Source organism: Mus caroli, chromosome 2 (assembly GCF_900094665.2).
Source record: "Mus caroli chromosome 2, CAROLI_EIJ_v1.1, whole genome shotgun sequence".
Lineage (NCBI taxonomy): Eukaryota > Metazoa > Chordata > Mammalia > Rodentia > Muridae > Mus > Mus caroli.
The window spans coordinates 133205427-133224541 of NC_034571.1; the positions used below are offsets into that span (position 1 = coordinate 133205427).

Sequence of the window (19115 nt, forward strand, 5' to 3'; positions counted from 1 at the left end):
CTCTCCTTTTCTTTTCTTTCTCCCTTCCTCCTCCTTGTCCTCCTCGTCCTCCTCATCCTCGTCCTCATCCTCCTTCTCCTCCTCCTCCTTCTCCTCCATCTTCTTCTACAAAGGAATTGGGTCAATTAAGCATTCTTCAAGGTTGCTGAGCACCCAGAGTTAGCCTGTGAGGAAAGCTGGCAAAACAGACAGCTGTATCTCCTTCTGTGCACTTCAGTCAGGATTATTTTGTTCTGTATTATTACATTTTGTTAACAATTCCAAGTAACTCTTGTAATTTGTGGTGCCTTTGCACATCTTTATCAGCTTCTATAGGGACTTTTGTGTTGTACTTTTGGCTTCATAGTAATTTCCATCTTCTTCAAGCCATATAGACTCTGGAATAATCAATGGCTCCTTTGACTTCTGCAGTAAGAATAAAATATAAAGTATTCATCATGCATCTCTACTTGCTTTCTACATGTGAAGCACTTAAGCCTGTTCTTAATTTTCTTTTTGTCAGCTTCAAAGCAGGAAATCATACTGTTGGCCTTACCTTCTGGAACTCTGTAGAATTTGCCTGGAAGGTGTAAATCTAGTATAAGCTAAGGGCTTTTGCCAAACTGATGGCTGCATTTGTCTCTGTGGCTTGTATTTCCACAGATGTCAGTGGTTTTGGTCACTCCTGATATGAAGCTGTGTGTTCTAGAGGCAGACACGTGCTTGGGGTTTCATTTTACTTTTTCAGCACTTCCTACTCTGAACTTCAAAGCACAGGAAATAAAAATGAATGTCATTATAAAGGGTGACATTTCTTTTATAATAGCATGTTTTGAATGAAATTGTTATTCTAAGCAGAGCTCCTGGGAAAGTTGTTGCCAACAATAATTTTGACATCTCACGTGCTCCATTGTAATAAGAAGTAAGAATAAATAAACAGAGCTAGGTGGTCAGGATTCTGTTCAGATGAAAACAAGTATAATTTCCTGTGTAATATGATGAAAAGCAAACAAAAGCCCTGTGCAAACACTTCTGTTGAATGTTTAAAGACTGGTCTCCCAGACTGTTGCTTGTTTGACAAGATAGTTTAGGGTGAGTTAGAAATGAGGCAAGAAAACAAATAATTACTGTGGAGATAAGAGATTTGATTCTTTCAGACTCATGAACTGTAAGAAACATTCACATGGTTTTTAGAAAGTGCTGCCGAGGCTGGAGAGATTGCTCAGTGGTTAAGATCAGTGGCTGCTGCTCCTCAGTTCCCAGCACTCAAATGGCAGTTAACAACTGTTTGCATTGCCAGTCCCAGAGAATCTGGCACACTCTTTTGACTTTTGTGGGCATCAAGCACACATATGATAACACAGACACATAGGTAAGTGAATAAACAAATAAACATTTAAATTACTATTGAGAAGATGGCGCAGTGGGTAGAGATGCTTGCAGTTGAGTCTGACTCTCCTGATTTGATTCCAGGGACTCAGTAGGAGGAGGGAACCAATGACCTCAAATTGTTCATTAACCAACACAAGCCTTTACCCTGCTTTCGTTCCTGCCTCCAGGTTCCTGCATTGACCTCCTGCCCTGACTTCCCACCATGATATGACTACTGGGTCATATTAGCCAAATAACTCTTTCCTTCTCAAGTTGCTTTAGTTAGCAAGCCATACACACACATACACACACACCATATTTGCAAGAAACAGTTTATTTATTTATATTCAAATTTTTAATGTCACGAGCACTGAGACTGTCTATCCAATGGAATCAAGTTATTTTGTTTGGACAAAATAGTTGAAACACAGATCCTTCCAATTGCAGTGGTTCCTGTGAGCTGTGCATTCATTCAACCTTTGAAATAACTACTGTAACTTCAGTTTTGCTCCCCAAACTTGTAATAAATTAGACAGTTTATTTTAGAGAGTTTGGAATGTGCTGGCTAGTAAGCAGGCACAGAGAGAAGTTCCTAAGTTTTACTGCAGAAACATCAGGGTCATGTTTGTAGTATTTTTTTGTCCTGCCTCCTGTCCCCCCACCACGATGCTCTAGGAATAGCCCAGAACAGGATCACCAGTCATCCTGGCAAGACATTTTGAAGGATCTAGAAATATATTTCATATGCTTTAAATAATAAGCATTTCAAATAACTTTAAGAGCTCTGAAATAAGCCTTGGGTTTAGAGATAAGTCTGACCAAAGATTGGATCTTCTAAATTTTAGAAAATAAGTACTTTTTATATGAAGTGAGAATTAACTAAATCCATCAATTACCTCACAATTTAAAACATGTATTTAGAAATAATTTGGTACAGAAGTAGCCACTAAGTTCAGATCTTATTTTCAAGGAGCTCCTTATTTAATTGGGATATATATTAATTTATTAGAAATAATTAAGGAGAACCTTGAACCCATGATAACCATTTTCATTTTCTTAAAATGGAAGAAATATTAATTTGTCTGCCTAGTGACTGTTAGATAGTAGTTGAAGTGTTTTGTGGAGGCAAAGTCATATTAGAAGTCACAATAAAAATTTACTTTGTATATTTTTGGCAATTTTACTGAAGAAAATGACTTCTACATTAGTGTTACAGATAGGCTCATCTAGTCATGAACACACATTGACATAAAATGAATTGATGGTTGGCAAGGATAAGGAGTCTAAATCCTACACCTACTCTGCTCATCTACTGGACAAGTGCCCGGTTAAACAGATGGGCTCTGGATGGGGCTCTCGAAACATACAACTTCCACCTTTATTGATGAATGTTAGATGAAAATAGGCTCCAACCCGTTATTGTGTTCCTTGGCACGAATGATGCTCTCAGTAAAGAGCTATTGCTTATTTTTGCTTTTTTTTATTGTTGGAGATACATTTTTCCCTTATGAATGAATATATGAAAATTGGCAGATGGAATGTCAGGGTCCTGGAAAACTCACAGACAAGGAGGTCATTCTCAGTTCAATAGGGTGGTTGGGGAAGCAGGTTTGTGGAATGCCATGTGGTTTTATAAAGGATTTGAGGAACTGGCTGGAGTAACCAAGAGGTATGGATTGACCATGTAAGTCATCTTCCAGGGAAGAGGAGACAAATGAGGATTCTCATCACTGTGTTCAGGCTCCTGCAGCAAACTGACTTTCTCAGGGCTAGACCTGGGGCAGGATGTTAAGCTGTGGTTCCTGTTTGTGTAATACCACATCTTTTCAGGGTGACTCCAAAGGGGTCTAGATGTGAGCGGAAGGATGGCATCGAACAGAGTTGAGTTTCTGGTTCATTAGTGGCACATCTATTCTGCCTTCTGTTTTTGAGAAGGCACTGAGGGGAGGGAGAGCCACCATAAGATAGCTCTATACTTGGAAGGCCACATGAGACAGCGTTTGATGGTCTGATATTGACATAATGAAAGGACCTTCCAAGGCATTTGCTTTGTATGCATTTTCATGATACTCCCAAAAGTGTTGGAGTAATTAGTAAGCCATCACACATTTAGTCTAACTGAACAATGAATATGGGCACATGTCCTTCATACAATCCATTTTTTATTGATTGAATTATTAATACTAATGACTAATGACATTTATTCCTCTTAGGTTATGGCAATGCATGATTTATGGAATTTATGGAACATAAAAATTCAAGCAAAAGTTTCATGTTTCCTAAACAATCTATTTAATCTTTTGTTAACTCAGTTTTCTCCACAGAAAAAAAAAGGAGGATGCTTTTGGTTACCACCTGGTTTTACCACCTGGTTTCATAATATTGCTGAATATGTTTTTATAACATGCATAAACAGTGCCAATAATATACAAGTATATGGAATAAAGTTCAGTGTAGTATGTTGAGGTATTGATAGTGAGCCTAGGATTAAATGTAAGAGCCATCTCATTAGTCCATGTTGTGTATGCTGAATTCTAACTTAAGGTTATGTTTGTAAATTCTTAATATAACATTCTTTATTGTTGCAGCCAGTCATCTGCAATGCAACCTTCAGAAATGTTTACTGCTTAAGTGCAGCTCAAGTGGATTTTTCTTTAATTTTGTTCATCGACTATTTCTTCTATGTATACCAGGCATTCTGATTCCTCTCTGTGACCCTCTGGTATTTCCTTCCTATCTTTAACATTCTTCCCTCATCCCTTTCCATCTCCTTACTGGATTTATGACTTCTGGTTTGATGTATGACCCAATTTGTGTAATCAGAGCTATCTGTGTACTCACCGGATAGAACTCTCTACCATAATCCCAGGGTAACTAGTGGGCTCACAACAGAAGACAGTGACTCTCTGTCTACCTGATGGTGTCCTTAATGAGTATTTCATCAATGAAAGATCATCTTCCACCTCTTTTTCAGCCTTGCATTGCTGTTGGGTTCATTCGGATGCAGACTTCAAGCACACACCTACAGTAGTGAGGTCGTGGTTGCAATGTCCAGAAGATATTTTCCTTTTGTTGGCTCCTATACTCTTTCTGCCCCCTTTCTCACAATATTCCCTTAGCCTTAGAGTGGGTGATATAATTATCTTGTTTAAGATTAATTCCATGGAACTTTGTTATATCTATTTGCCTTCCAGGAATGCATAGGCTGAATTTCTGAATAAATCGGTGAAAATTCACAAATCTGTTTAACATTTCTATCTCCTCCCAAATAGAGTCTATATACAGAAATAAATCTGCTGCTTTTGTAAAAGTTTGACTTATTCTTATTACAGAAAAATGTCCTGAGATTGTTTTGTTTGATGGTGTTTAATTTAATTTAATTTATCATTATATTTTCTTGTCACATTGTCCTTTGAAATCACTGAAATTGCCTAAGTAGCATTGTTATAATTCATAAAATGGAAAACTCAGATTAATTTAGATATAGATAGAGAATGAAAGGATTTCAATATGTACTTAATATTGTTACAAGGAAACATATAAAAATAGCCATTTGAAGAGGAAAAAGGAGCTAAAACAGGGAAACATTAATTTTCATACCATGGTATTATAGTGATAAAGTCTATCCTTGTATGAAAATACTGATTTTCTGTATATGTGTTTGAATAAGATGGGTGATCATTATTAGTTTCTGTTTCAACCATTTCGATACACTGTGTCTCCTATACATTTTAAAATATAATTTCTTTTCTTTTCTTTGACAGCAAATGCCAGTCTTCTCGGAGGAGGAGGTGGTAAGTGTGGAATATGGCTTAACTTCAAGTACATTTTCATTACATTAACCAGGAGTTGGTTAGCAAGCTCTATGCTGCTACTGCAAGCTAATTTTGCTATAGTTATCACCTACAAAACTAATATTCCCAGAAAATAGTTTATAACAGAAATGCTGTTTGTTGGTTTAAAGAATTATTCTTTTAACTGACTTAAAAATATGTGCAGATTTTGGAATAGCATTTGAAAGGTAAATGAAAATACCTAATAAAAAATTGGAAAAAGGAAAAAAATGAAAACATGAAAAAATATATTCACAACCATTTTTCTTCTTCTCACTTTTGACGTAAGGGGTAGATGCAGCTGTAATCTGTTAATGTGAACACTTACATAGCAGATGAGAGTTACTGCTAGTATGGAGGCTAAGGTGGCAGTATTTTGTAGGCTTCATCCTCTTTTCTTTTTAACCATAATTGCTTGGTTTTGCTTTTCATGACTTTGTACTTAGAGATCTTAATATTCCATCTACCTCTTTGGGAAACTACAAGAGAAATTACTTTTGATGCTATATGTTTTGTGTGTTAGGTAAAAGAAGAAAGAGAAAGTTATCAAAGTGAAAGGGGAGGGAGAGATTCCCATACTGCAGTTTTTTTAAAATGATAGAGTCCATCAACTATGGTTTTATCTTTAGGAATACGAATGTGATTCCCTTCCTCTCTTCACATGGCCATGACTGGCTCCTACTCCTCTACTCTCTCCTTTTCTCTGCCTTTCTCTGCCTCTGCTACCCTCTTAACTCCTCTCCCCATGCCTTAAATTAACTCTATTGTATACTAAAAAAAAAAACAAAACAAAAAAAAACAAAAAAAAGGAAGAAAGAAAGAAAGAAAGAAAAGAAAGAAAGAAAGAAAGAAAGAAAGAAAGAAAGAAAGAAAGAAAGAAAGAAAGAAAGAAAGCTTTTGTAGCTGCAGTATTGCAGTATATATAACTGGGGAGAAAGTCTTAGGATAGACTGTCAGTCTCTTCCCGCGCCCCCCCCCCCCATCCTCCTTCTCCTCCCTGTTTTGTTCTTGGTTTTCATTTTCATGTAAATGGCAGGTAGTCAGTAGGACTTCCTGTCAAGTTAAGGCCTTTACTAAATGTCCAGGCCTTAATAAAAGATTCTAGTATGAATTTTATTCAGAAATTAAAACCATAATCATTATTCCATTCGATTGGAACCTTAGAATTTGGAATGATGAAAAGGGGGTTTAAAGTAGAAAGTGCTGCTTGCACTGTGACATGTCACTGCATGTCCTATAGTCAGATGCCATGAGAGCTTGGGATTGAAGCTGGTTCTTGTGCAAACACAAAGGAACTCCTACCTTCTGGAAGTGTTGTAATGACTTAGCAAGAATGTCTGCCAAGGGATAGAATAGTAGGGGATCAGTAAGTGTCTATTTTGTCTTCAGCAAATTATTTTTAAAAATATTGAGAATGTTTCTCATTGAGAATGAGAAACATTGAAGGTTTCTGTGACAAGCCTCCAAAACCCCTCTCCCACAAAACAAAAACAAAAGCAAAAAACAAAATGTAAGGAGTCAAAGAAGAGAATTCTCAAAATCTGCAGTGAGGCTCTGAAGTGTGGCTCTTCAGATGGGGGTGGGGTGGGGTGGGGGTGGGAAGGGACTCAGTCATCTTTAAGAGGCTAGCCTTTGGAAGTTTGACCTTATAGTCCAATGAGTGAGTGAAATAGAAATGCATTTTATGAAATTACCAAATAATCAATAAAATATTATGTTGAGGAAAATCTGTAGAATTTTTTTTATCATATATTTTATTGTATTTTCAGAACCTCCAAAGGAAAATTTTTCCTTAGGGCCTAGAGTCTTGGTAATTCTTCCCTAGGTACAGAATATGAGGAAATCATTCCTAAGATAAATTGTTTATAGGAGTAATTTTCTTGCAAGACAGATTAGTATTTTAGGTGACCTGGCTAATATGGTTAAAGTGTAAAATTAAAATGGAGTTTACATGAGCACATTTATCTACTTATGGCAACCAGTTAGTTAGATGATTCATTAATTGCTTTTACTTTATTTCTACAGAGTCAACCAATTTTATTAGTTAAATCACTTTAGCTACTTCTGATGGATAAGAGCCCCCTAACAATTACCCTTTAAAGATTAGAAATGCACTGTGTGTCATGGGATTATGTGCTGCAGGTAGACTGGGATGGTTTCATAATAATCCATGATGTCATCGAGATCACATTCTCCCTTCTGTGTCCTCTCCTCCCAGCTTGCAGTTTCAAGAACTCAGGGTTTGTGGAGACTGCGGGTAGTCTAGCCATCACAAGTAAAGTGCAGACAAGGATGAAGAAGAAAGGCAAAAACTGATGTGTGGCTTCAAGGATGAGTGCATTTTCTTTTTCCTTTAAGCCAAAGATTTCCATGAAATCTCACACTATACTGAATTTGGTAAAATATTCATTCCATGTTCTTAGTAGTGTTTGATATTAGGAAGCAATATGCTCACTACAAAACAATTATTCAGGTTACTAAAAAAGAAGAGGAATAACAGTTGCGTGAGCAATGAGCTGCAGGTATGTCTGCCACAATGAACACTTTTCTGTCCTCAGCTGGCTTTGCCTGAATGTATGTGTGTATAACTGATTTGTGGAAAAGCAATTAGCTCGTGACAAGCTTTATAGTCTTGCTGGCTCTTCTGTTCTACTCGAGAAGGTACATTTAAGCAATGGTGTGGCCTTTAGTTGTATACCTATAGAAGAAGCAGGCCCACTCAGTTTTCTGTTTCCCTAATGTATACATTTTATTGTCTTCAAGTACACGATTCCCAAATTCAACATGGTTTGTAATTTCTGAATTGTAAATGTAGCAACTCAGTAATATCATAAAGATAAATTACAAGCATTTAAGATAGCTATATCACACACACACACACACACACACACACACACACACTTAAAACAGGCTATCAAGAGGTTAAATTTATTTACACACTTCAAGATTTGCCAAAAATGTTCTCAAATAGAAACTTGATTTTTGGAAGGTTTTATTTAAAAAGTGAACTTAAAGAACAGTCTTAGCTTTCCCTGTACTGAATTTTGACCTTCTGATTCTATTACCAATCTTTGGAATCCTCCCCTTGATATTTGCAAATAACAGCCTCTATTCATCCAATAAAGAACCACTATTGCAGGGACTTTCAGATTGCCAACGAAGATTGAATCCAAACCTCTGCATCAGCTGCCTGATTCAGGTTCTCTCACTCATTGTTTCTGATATCTGTAAAGTATGTCCATACATTGGAAAATTAAATCTAGAGGGCAGAAGTACCATCGTACGGTAGCCTTGGATTATGCACAGCTTTATGTCTTGTGTTGGAAGGTCAGTCAGTCTTAGAAACCATTACAGTGCATGCTCACTCATCTCTAACATGGGTGTCTTGTGTGCACAATGTTCTATTTTGGAACATGTAATAAATCAATCGTTTTATTATATTAAAGAACTAATTTCTCAGTTCTATCCAGACTATTATATAATAGGCAAGACCAAACTTTATAACTTTTGGCTCTAGATAATGTCTATTCCATTTATGCATAATTAACAAGAAGGTGAGCCTGATGATTAAAGTAGTTCGTGGGCTTTTCTTCCATGTTAGTCTGTTGAAACATCTGACGCATGGAATATGGCCAGTTAGAGTGATAGTTCCCCAAAGTGCAAACGAATGTTGTTTATTTGCAACATGATTTTATCTGCCATTTTAACCATTTCTGCATCTGTGATAAAAATTTCTATATGAAACACTTATACGTATTCATACTAATTCTGTACATTATTCTTGAAGAGTCTATGCCAGATTGAGGTTTAAAAATCTGATAATAGGCAAGTATTGTCAGATAAAATCTAAGCACTCATCTCAGGATGGAATGCATGAAAACCACTTGCCTAATATGTAAATATGGCACATTCTTCAGACCTTCCCTACTGGCAAGTTCTTTGGATTTTTATTTATGCCTTTTAGGTGTGCCCAGACAGGAGCAAAATCTTTTGCTCCTAGGTTAGGAGCAGCTGTGTTATGGTTGCTTCAACCTGTAGAAAATTCCTAATTCTGATTTGCTACTGCTTGATCCATTTTATGGGTCAAGACAGTTTATGTGAAGTAAATGCCAAGTGAGTGCTTGAGAGGAGTGAAATTATAAATCATTTTCTCACATTTTTCATCTTATAAATTATAAATCAATTATACTGGCCGTGAATTTACACCCACCAAAAATTTATTTCCATACACAGATATTCATATGCAAATGTTCACCATCCATTCCCACAATTAATATTTTCTGGGTAACTACTGTGTATAGTATTGATTATTGATTAGCCAATCAATGCAGACTTTCCCTGCGACAGAGTTTCCAGAGTAATTAAAACTTCCCAAGGACTTATCCCATGTGGATCGTTTGAACTAAAATGATACCGTGTAGTAATCTAATGGCCATTTGATGCTTTCTCTAAAAGCAGAGAGTTTACTTGAGAAGTATTCTCTCACACAGAATCTATGTTGCTACTCAGAGTTACTAAGTGTATCTTAATATGCTTGAGTCAACTTCCGTGATTAATTCTTTACTGAAGAATGTATTACTAGTAGTAGTAGTATTGTGGTCAGTGTGTGTGTGTGTGTGTGTGTATGCTAGCATACAGGGTCTACTGTCTACCATGGGACTGGGGATGGACCCCATGTTGACACACTTGTACAGTGAGTACCTTTATCCGTTGAGCTATTTTGTCAGCCCATGGATTGCTTGTTAACCTTTCACAAGAGAATGGTTACCTTCTACCCACAGAATGGATTACACTGTACATATTGTACTAAGTTGTTCAAAAATTCCTACCTTGTTTCTGTATTTCATTGTATATCATACATTTGTACATTGATTCCTTAATTTATGCATACCAGTAACCTTCTACGTGTACCTAGGCTTCAGACATGCTGGGAGAAATCTAGGATAATGGCTGGGAGCCAGGAGCCAAAGCCACTTAGCAGTGGGCAGGGTATTGCTGCTTACCTATCAGGAGTGAGTGAAGCCTGGCTAGTAGTGAGATCACCAGCTGCTCTGGACGCAGCAGGTAGAATGTCCCGACCATGGGCCTGGGGGAATAGTGACAGTCTCTCCAGCCCTGGAGAGCAGCAGGGCAAGAGAAACTGAGAGGCCGTGGCATTTCGTTGAGGCAGGGAGCAGAGCTGCAGGAAGGGCTAAGCTGTTAAACCATACAAAATTGGGTTTAATTTTAGACTGCCTCAGGTGGCATATACCCTAGGCACTGCAGGTAGTGCAGTCTGCTAGAGTAGATGGGAGGGTCTGGTTGTGCTGGAGGAAGGGGAAGGGACAGAGATCAGACGCCAGGACATTCTGAGAACATTCACTTATACATCCTTCCCAACCTATTTTTAGTTTTCTTCTTTTCTCCTCCGCCTCACTTCTAATTACTCGTTACCTCTCGTGTGCTCATCTTGATATTAAGTAGTAAAGAGTCTTAGAACTAAGCACAATCAAGCTTTCTCTATTTACATGATAAGTATTTTGAAAACTAAAGGTATTTGTCAAACAGGACACATGAAACAGGAGGAGTACAAGTCAGTCATTCGGAGTGACCAGAGAAATCTTGCCAGAAGAGTTGTGCTGCAAAGGTTGGACTTTTTTCGGAACAGAGGGGAATATCTCACTTGAGTGTGCTTCATACTATATGACATTTTGTCTTGCTTTCCTTTGGCTTGCCTTCTCAATACTCTGCTGTCTGGACCTGCCTTAAGAAGTTCCTGTCAACAGTCCATGGATGGTGCTTCAGGTGCAGTGAATGTGTTAGGTTAGAGCTGAAGTCAGGAGTTCTGGCAGGAGCTGCCATCAGAGCCACCTGTGCATTCTGGTGAACGTCACCAACACACTGCCCACCCAGGCTCACCTCCCCTGTGAGGTGATCTATCATCTAGTCCCCATCTGCAAACCCAGCTTATTTCATGTCAGTTGGAAGTCTGACTTGACCTGGCTGCCCTTCTCATGCCTGCCATTGGTCCAGAGGACTTGCAGATGTTCGTACTGGTGAAGGAAAATGGAAAGAGGAGTTCAGAAAAGAGTCATGTGTCTACCTTGTTCCAATGTAATGGCCATCTCTGCCTGGGATCCCACTGTGAACAGACTAAAAAGTGTAAGATCATTTATATTTACTGTGTACCTGCTTGCCTTCCAAGTGGAATGTCCCAGCTCTCAGCCCTGCTGAGAGGGTGCTCCTGCCCATTAGATGCTCCTTCTCTTTGTAGCCCTGGGTGAATGGTCCTGGATAGGGATGAACTTCCAGTGAGCAAGGAATTTCTTTTTCATCTTAACAGTCTTGACAGCTTCTATAATATAGTGAATGCTGAGAAAATATCACTATTTCTCATGCTGGATTATCAAGCTATTTATATATTTTAGTTTTGTCTGTTTTCCTTTAGAAAGTTAATCTCTTTATCTGAGTAATACACTGAAGGAACAACAACAACAACAACAAAAAACTTAAAAAATATTTAAGGAGCTAGCCTGAGGATGCTGTGGCCATTTTCATAGTAATTATTTTTAACCATTGTATTATCTTTTGTGTTTGAAAGAACTTGCAAAGGCAGACTCGTATAACTTTTCAAAGAACATTTCCTTTACATGAGAAATACAGAAAACAATGCATATTTATAGGAAGAGGAATTAAATACAGAGTGTTTAAATTCCACAGAACACATGGAGAGAAAGATGTGCTCAGTCATGTTTCACCAAATGGCAAGTGTTTTTGGTTACAGCTTCCTTTTTTTTTTTTTTTTTTTTGATTGGCTTTATGAGTAAGTTTTTTTCTCTTAACCTATCATCTAAGCAACCTTCATTGACATGTTGTTATTAATATAAGTGGGGTTTATCCTGTCAGAGATTGCCGGTTGTAAATTTTCTTTCTTTCTTTCTTTTTCTTTTTCTTTTCTTTTTTTTCTTTTTTTTTTTGTTTTTTTGTTTTTTCGAGACAGGGTTTCTCTGTTTAGCCCTGGCTGTGCTGGAACTCACTCTGTAGACCAGGCTGGCCTTAAACTCAGAAATCTACCTGCCTCTGCCTCCTAAGTGCTGGGATTAAAGGTGTGCGCCACTACTGCCTGGCTGCCAGTTGTAAATAATATATAAACCTTGTATACTTAAGTTTAATCTGTAGTCCATTCTCAAATTCATCTTTGTATTTATTTTAATATTTTAACTTTTAAATTAATTTTATAATTGAAAAATATTTTGTTATTTTTTATGTTTTAGGTAACTTTAAAAATACATAAAGTTTGCAATCCCACCAGCAATGAAGGAGTGTTACTCTTTTTCCACATCCTCGCCAGCATCTGCTGTCATGTGAATTTTTTATCTTAGCCATTCTGATAGCCGTGAGGTGGAAACTCAGGGTTGTTTTGATTTGTATTTCCCTGATGACTAAGGATGTTGAACATTTCTTTAGGTGCTTCTCAGCCATTCAGTATTCCTCAGTTGAGAATTCTTTGTTTAGCTCTGTGCCCCATCGTTTAATAGGGTTATTTGATTCTCTGGAGTCTAACTTCTTGAGATCTTTGTATATATTGGATATTAGCACTCTATTGGATATGGGGTGGGTAAAGATCTTTTCTCAATCTGTTGGTTGCCATTTTGTCCTATTCACAGTGTCCTTTGCCTCATAGAAGCTTTATAATAAGGTCCCATTTGTCTATTGTTGATCTTAGAGCATAAGCCATTGATGTTCAGAAAAATTTTCCCTGTTCCCACATGCTCAAGGCTCTTCCTTACTATCTTTTCTACTAGTTTTAGTGTATCTGGTTTTATGTGGAGGTCCTTGATCCACTTGAACTTGAGCTTTATACAAGGAGATAAGAATGGATCCATTTGCATTTTTCTACATGCTGAGCTCTAGTTGAACCAGACTATTTGTTGATAATGCTCTCTTTTTTTTTTCCTACTGGATGGTTTTAGCTCCTTTGTCAAAGATCAAGTGACCATAGGTGTGTGGGTTCATTTCTTGGTCTTCAATTCTATTACATTGATCTAACTGCCTGTCCCTTTACCAGTACCATACAGTTTTTAAGCTGGTACAACCTCTCTGGAAATCAGTCTGGTGGGTTCCTCAGAAAATTGGACATAGTATTACTTGAGGACCCAGATATACCATTCCTGGGCATATACCCAGAAGATGCTCCAACATATAACAAGGACACATGTTCAACTATATTCATAGAAGCCTTATTTATAATAGCCAGAAGCTGGAAAGAACCCAGATGTTCTTCAACAGAGGAATGGATAGAGAAAATGTGGTACATTTACACAATGGAGTACTAATCAGCTATTAAAAACAGTGACTTCTTGGAATTCTTAGGCAAATGGATGGAACTAGAAAATATCATCCTGAGTGAGGTAACCCATCACAAAAGAACACACATGGCATGCATTCAATGATAAGTGGGTATTAGCCCAGAAGCTCAGAATAAGCAAGATACAATTCACAGAGCACATGAAGCCCAAGAAGAAGGAACACTAAAGTGTATATTCTTTGGTCCTTCTAAGACAGGGGAACAAAATGCTTATGGGAAGAAATATAGAGACAAAAGTATGGAGCAGACATTGAAGGAAAGGCCATCTGGAGAATGCCGTACCTGGGAATCCATCCCATATACAGTCACCAAACCCAGACACTATTGTGGATGTCAACAAGTGCTTGCTGACAAGAGCCTGATATAGCTGTCTCCTGAGAGGCTCTGCCAGATCCTGACAAATACAGAGGTGGATGCTCTCAGTCAACCATTGGACTGAGCACAGGGTCCCCAATGGAGGAGTTGGAGAAAGGACTGAAGGATCTGAAGCGGTTTGCAGCCTCATAGGAAAACTAACAATATGAACCAACCAGTACTCCCAGAGCTCCCAGGGACTAAACTCCAACCAAAAAGTACACATGGAGGGATCCATGGCTCCAGCTGCATATGTAACAGAGGATGGCCTTGTTGGGCATCAGTGGGAGGAGAGGCCCTTGGTCTTGTGAAGGCTTGATGTCCCAGTGTCAGAGAAAGCAAGGGCAGGGAGGTGAAAGTGGGTGGGTGGGTGGGTGGGTGGGGGAATACCCTCATAGAAGCAGGGGGAGGGGGAGAGAATACGGGGTCTCAGGGGGAACTTGGAAAGGAGATAACATTTGAAATGTAAGTAAAGAAAATATCCAATAAAAAATAAAAAATACACAAATTAATTTAATTCTTTCAGGAAGTACTTAAATTAATAAATGACACTTTAAGATAGGAATTTAAATTACTAAAATACTAAAAAAGAAATAAAAAAAACAATTAAACCAATCTTTTCAGTTGTAGCAATTCCTGAGTAAAACCCCTGGACTTTTATGTGCACTCCTACTGTTCTTGGCTAACTAAATGGGACCTAACTGTGGTACATACAAATTCAGAGTTCAAAGCTAAATATTTAAAGTTATAAAGTACTCTAACAGGTATCAATGTGCATATGCACACACACACACACACACACACACACACACACACACACACACACACACAAATCACACACAGTCCTGACTGCATAGTAGTTGCTGCATAGTACTTGAGTATTTGTGCTATCATATAAGCTCTTCAAAACCACAAAAGAAAAAAAATTTGAATTCCGGTTTTAAATATCTCCCACTTATCCCCTAAATGTTTGAAAATGCACAGGGTGGGAACCGTAAGTGCTGATAAAATACTTCTGCTTAAAGCCCATTGTGTTCTGGGACAACTAAACCCCAGCATCCAGCAGCTTACTGTATTTGATGCAGTTTCCTAGCATCAGAATGTGGGGAATGTTCTTGGGAGTAATGTAGGAACTTCCCTGCCTTTGGTATTGTTGAGAAAGTTATTCCAAGGATCCTTCCAGTCTGCCATCTACACCCAGGAGCTGAGGCTGTTCCACAGCTTGTTGTGCATGGGTCTCCACAAGGAGATAGCTGGTCTCCCAGGAGTGCTGACACAGGCTTACAGACCCATAGGAGAGACAAGCTCCAGCCAGAGACAACAAGACCATCTAATGCCAGAGATAACCAGATGGCACCAATCTTATCAACAGAAACCAAGGCTACTTGGCATCTTCAGAACCCAGTTCTCCCACCACAGCAAGTCCTGGATACCCCAACACACCAGAAAAGCAAGATGTGGATTTAAGATCACATATCATGATGCTGATAGAGGATTTTAAGAAAGACATAAATAACCACCTGTACTGGCTAGTTTTATGTCATCTTGACACAGGCTGGAATTATCACAGAAAAAGGAGCTTCAGTTGAGGAAATGCCTCCATGAGATCCAACTGTAAGGCATTTTCTCAACTAGTGATAAAGGGGGGAGTTCCCCTTGTGGGTGGTGCCATCTCTTGGCTGGTAGTCTTGGTGCTATATGAGAGCAGGCTGAGCAAGCTAGAGGAAGCAAGCCTGTAAAGAACATCTCTCTATGGCTTCTGCATCAGCTCCTGCTTTCTGATCTGCTTGAGTTCCAGTCCTGACTTCCTTGGTGATGAACAGCAGTATGGAAGTGTAAGCTGAATAAACCCTTTCCTCCCCAACTTGCTTCTTGGTCATGATGTCTGTGCAGGAATAGAAACCCTGACTAAGACATCCCCTTAAAGAAATACAGGAGAACACATAAATAGGTAGAAGCCCTTAAAGAGGAAACACAAAAATTCCTTAAAAATTATAGGAAAACATAACCAAACTGGTGAAGGAATTGAAGAAAACCATCCAGGATCTAAAAATGGAAGTAGAAACAAAGAAATCACAAAGGGAGACAACCCTGGAGATAGAAAACCTAGGAAAGAGAACAGGAATCATACATGCAAGCATCACTAACAGAATACAAGAAATAGAAGTGAGAATCTCTGGCACAGAAGATACCATAGAAAATGTTGACACAATAATTAAAGAAAGTGCAAAATGCAAGAAGATCCTAACCCAAAATATCCAGGAAATCCAGGACACAATGAGGAGACCAAACCTAAGGATAATAGGTATAGAAGAGAGCAGAAATTCTGAACTTAAAGGACCAGTAAATATCTTCAACAAAATTATAGAATTAAACTTCCCTATCCTAAAGAAAGAGATGTCCATGAACATACAAGAAGCCTACAGAACTACAAAAAGATTAGACCAGAAAAGAAATTCCTCCTGTCACATAATAATCAAAACATCAAATACACAAAGCAAAAGAATATTAAAAGCTGTAAGGGGAAAAGTCAAGTAATGTATAAAGGCAGACCTATTAGAATTACACCAGACTTGTCTACAGAGACTGTAACAGCCAGATCCTGGGCAGATGTCATACATGCCCTAAGAGAATACAAATGCCAGCCCAGGCTACTATACCCAGCAAAACTCTCAATTCCCATATACGGAGAAACCAAGATATTCCACAACAAAAACAAATTTACACAATATTGCTCCACAAATCCAGCCCTTCCAAGGATAATAAATGGAAAACTCCAACACAAGGAGGAAAACTATACCCTAAAAAATTCAAGAAAATAATTTTCTTTTAACAAAACAAAAAGAAGATAACCACAAAACATAATTTACCTCTAACAACAAAAGTAACAGGAAGCAACAATAATTTTTTTGTTTGTTTTCTTTTTTGAGACAGGGTTTCTATGTATAGCCCTGGCTGTCCTGGAACTCACTTTGTAGACCAGGCTGGCCTCGAACTCAGAAATCCACCTGCCTCTGTCTCCTGAGTGCTGGGATTAAAGGCATGCGCCACCACGCCCAGCCCAATTTATCTCTTAATATCAATGGACTCAATTCCCTAATAAAAAGATATAGACTAACAGACTGGATACATAAATAGACCCAACATTTTGCTTCAAATAGTAAACCCACCTCAGTGACACAGACAGATACTACCTCAGAGTAAAAGGCTGGAAAATAATTCTCAAAGCAAATGGTTCCAAGAAGCAATCTGAAGTAGTCATTCTAATATCGAATCAAATCATCTCTCAACTAAAAGTTATCAAAAAAGATAAAAAAGGACACTTCATACACATCAAAGGAAAAGTCTACCAAGAAGAACCCTCAATTCTGAACATTTATGCTACTAATGCAAGGGCACCCATATTCATAAAAGAAACTTTATTAAAGCTCAAAGCACACTTTGCACCCCACACAATAATAGTAGGAGACATTAATACCCCATTCTTATCAATGGATAGACCATGGAAACAGAAAATAAACAGAGACACAGTGAAACTAAGGGAAATTATGAATCAAATGGATCTGGCAGATATCTACAGAACATTCTATCCTAAAACAAAAGAATATACCTTCTTCATAGTACCTCGTGGTACCAAAATTGACCATATAATCAGTCACAAAACAGGCCTCAGCAGATACAAGAACATTGAAATATTCCCATGTATCCTATCAGATCACCACTGACTAAGGCTGATCTTTAATAACAACATAAACAATAAAAAGCCCACATATACATGGAAGCTGAACAACAACTCAATCCTAACTTGGTCAAGGAAGTAATAGAGAAAGAAATTAAAGACTTTTTAGAGTTTAATGAAAATGAAGCCACAACATAACCAAACTTATGGGGCTCTCTGAAAGCTGTGCTAAAAGGAAAATTCATGGCTCTAAATGCCTCCAAAAAGAAACTGGAGACAGCTTACACTAGCAGCTTGACAGTACATCTGAAAGTTCTAGAAAGAAAAAAAAAAAGTAAGTACACTCAAGAGGAGTAGACAGCAAGAAATAATCAAACTCAGCACTAAAGTCAACCAAGTAGAAACAAAAAGAACTATACAAAGAATCAGCCAACCCAGGAGCTAGTTCTTTGAGAAAATCAACAAGATAAACTCTTAGCTAGACTAATCAAAGGGCACAGAGACAGAATCCTAATTAACAAAATCAGAAATGAAAATGGAGACATAACAACAGAAACCGAGGAGATCCAAAATATCATCAGATCCTACTATAAAAGGCTATACTCAACAAAACTGGAAAATCTGGATGAAATGGACAATTTTCTAGACAGATACCAAGTGCCAAAGTTAAATCAGGATCAGATTAACAATCTTAACAGTCCCATTTCCCCTAAAGAAATAGAAACAGTCATTAATAGTCTCCCAAAAACAAAGCAAACAAGCAAACAAACAAACAAACCCAGGACCAGATGGGTTTAGTGCAGAGTTCTATCAAGAAGACCTTCAAAGAAGACCTAATACCAATGCTCCTTAAACTATTCCACAAAATAGAAACAGAAAGTACTTTACCCAATTCCTTCTATGAATCCACAATTATTCTGAAACCTACGCCACACAAAGACCCAACACAGAGAAAATTTCACACCAATTTCCCTTATGAATGTCTATGCAAAAATAGTCAATAAAATTCTCACAAACCTAATCCAAGAGAACATTAAAATGATCATCCATTATGATCAAGTAGGCTTTGTCCCAGGGATGTAGGGATGGGTCAATATACAGAAATCCATCAACATAATCCACTATTTAAAAAAACTCAAAAAAAAACAAACCCCATATGATCATTTCATTAGATGCTGAGAAAGCATTTGACAAAATTCAACACCAACACCCCTTCATAATAAAAATCTTGGAAAGATCAGGAATTCAAGACCCATACCTAAACATAGTAAAAATATACAGCAAACCAGTAGCCAATATCAATCTAAATGGAGAGAAACTTGAAGCAATCCTACTAAAATCAGGGAATAGAGAATGCTGCCCAGTCTCTCCCTACCCATTCAATATAATACTCAAAGTGTTAGCCAGAACAATTAGACAACAAAAGGAGGTCAAAGGGATACAAATTGGAAAGGAAGAAGTCAAAGTATCACTATTTGCAGATAATATGATAGTATACTTAAGTGTCTCCAAAAATTCCACCAGAGAACTCCTAAACCTGGTAAACAACTTC

General features: G+C 37.9%; 1 protein-coding gene across 7 annotated transcripts in view; it reads left to right on the forward strand.

Annotated features, from left to right (window-relative positions):
- Positions 1-19115, forward strand: part of Macrod2 (mono-ADP ribosylhydrolase 2) — a 1935542-nt gene that overhangs the window by 399754 nt on the left and 1516673 nt on the right. For all 7 annotated transcript variants that reach the window (XM_021155700.2, XM_029471903.1, XM_029471913.1 and 4 more), the window contains exon 4: positions 5115-5144. In XM_021155700.2, coding sequence (XP_021011359.1) covers positions 5115-5144 — 30 coding nt within the window. The remainder of the gene's footprint in view (positions 1-5114; positions 5145-19115) is intronic.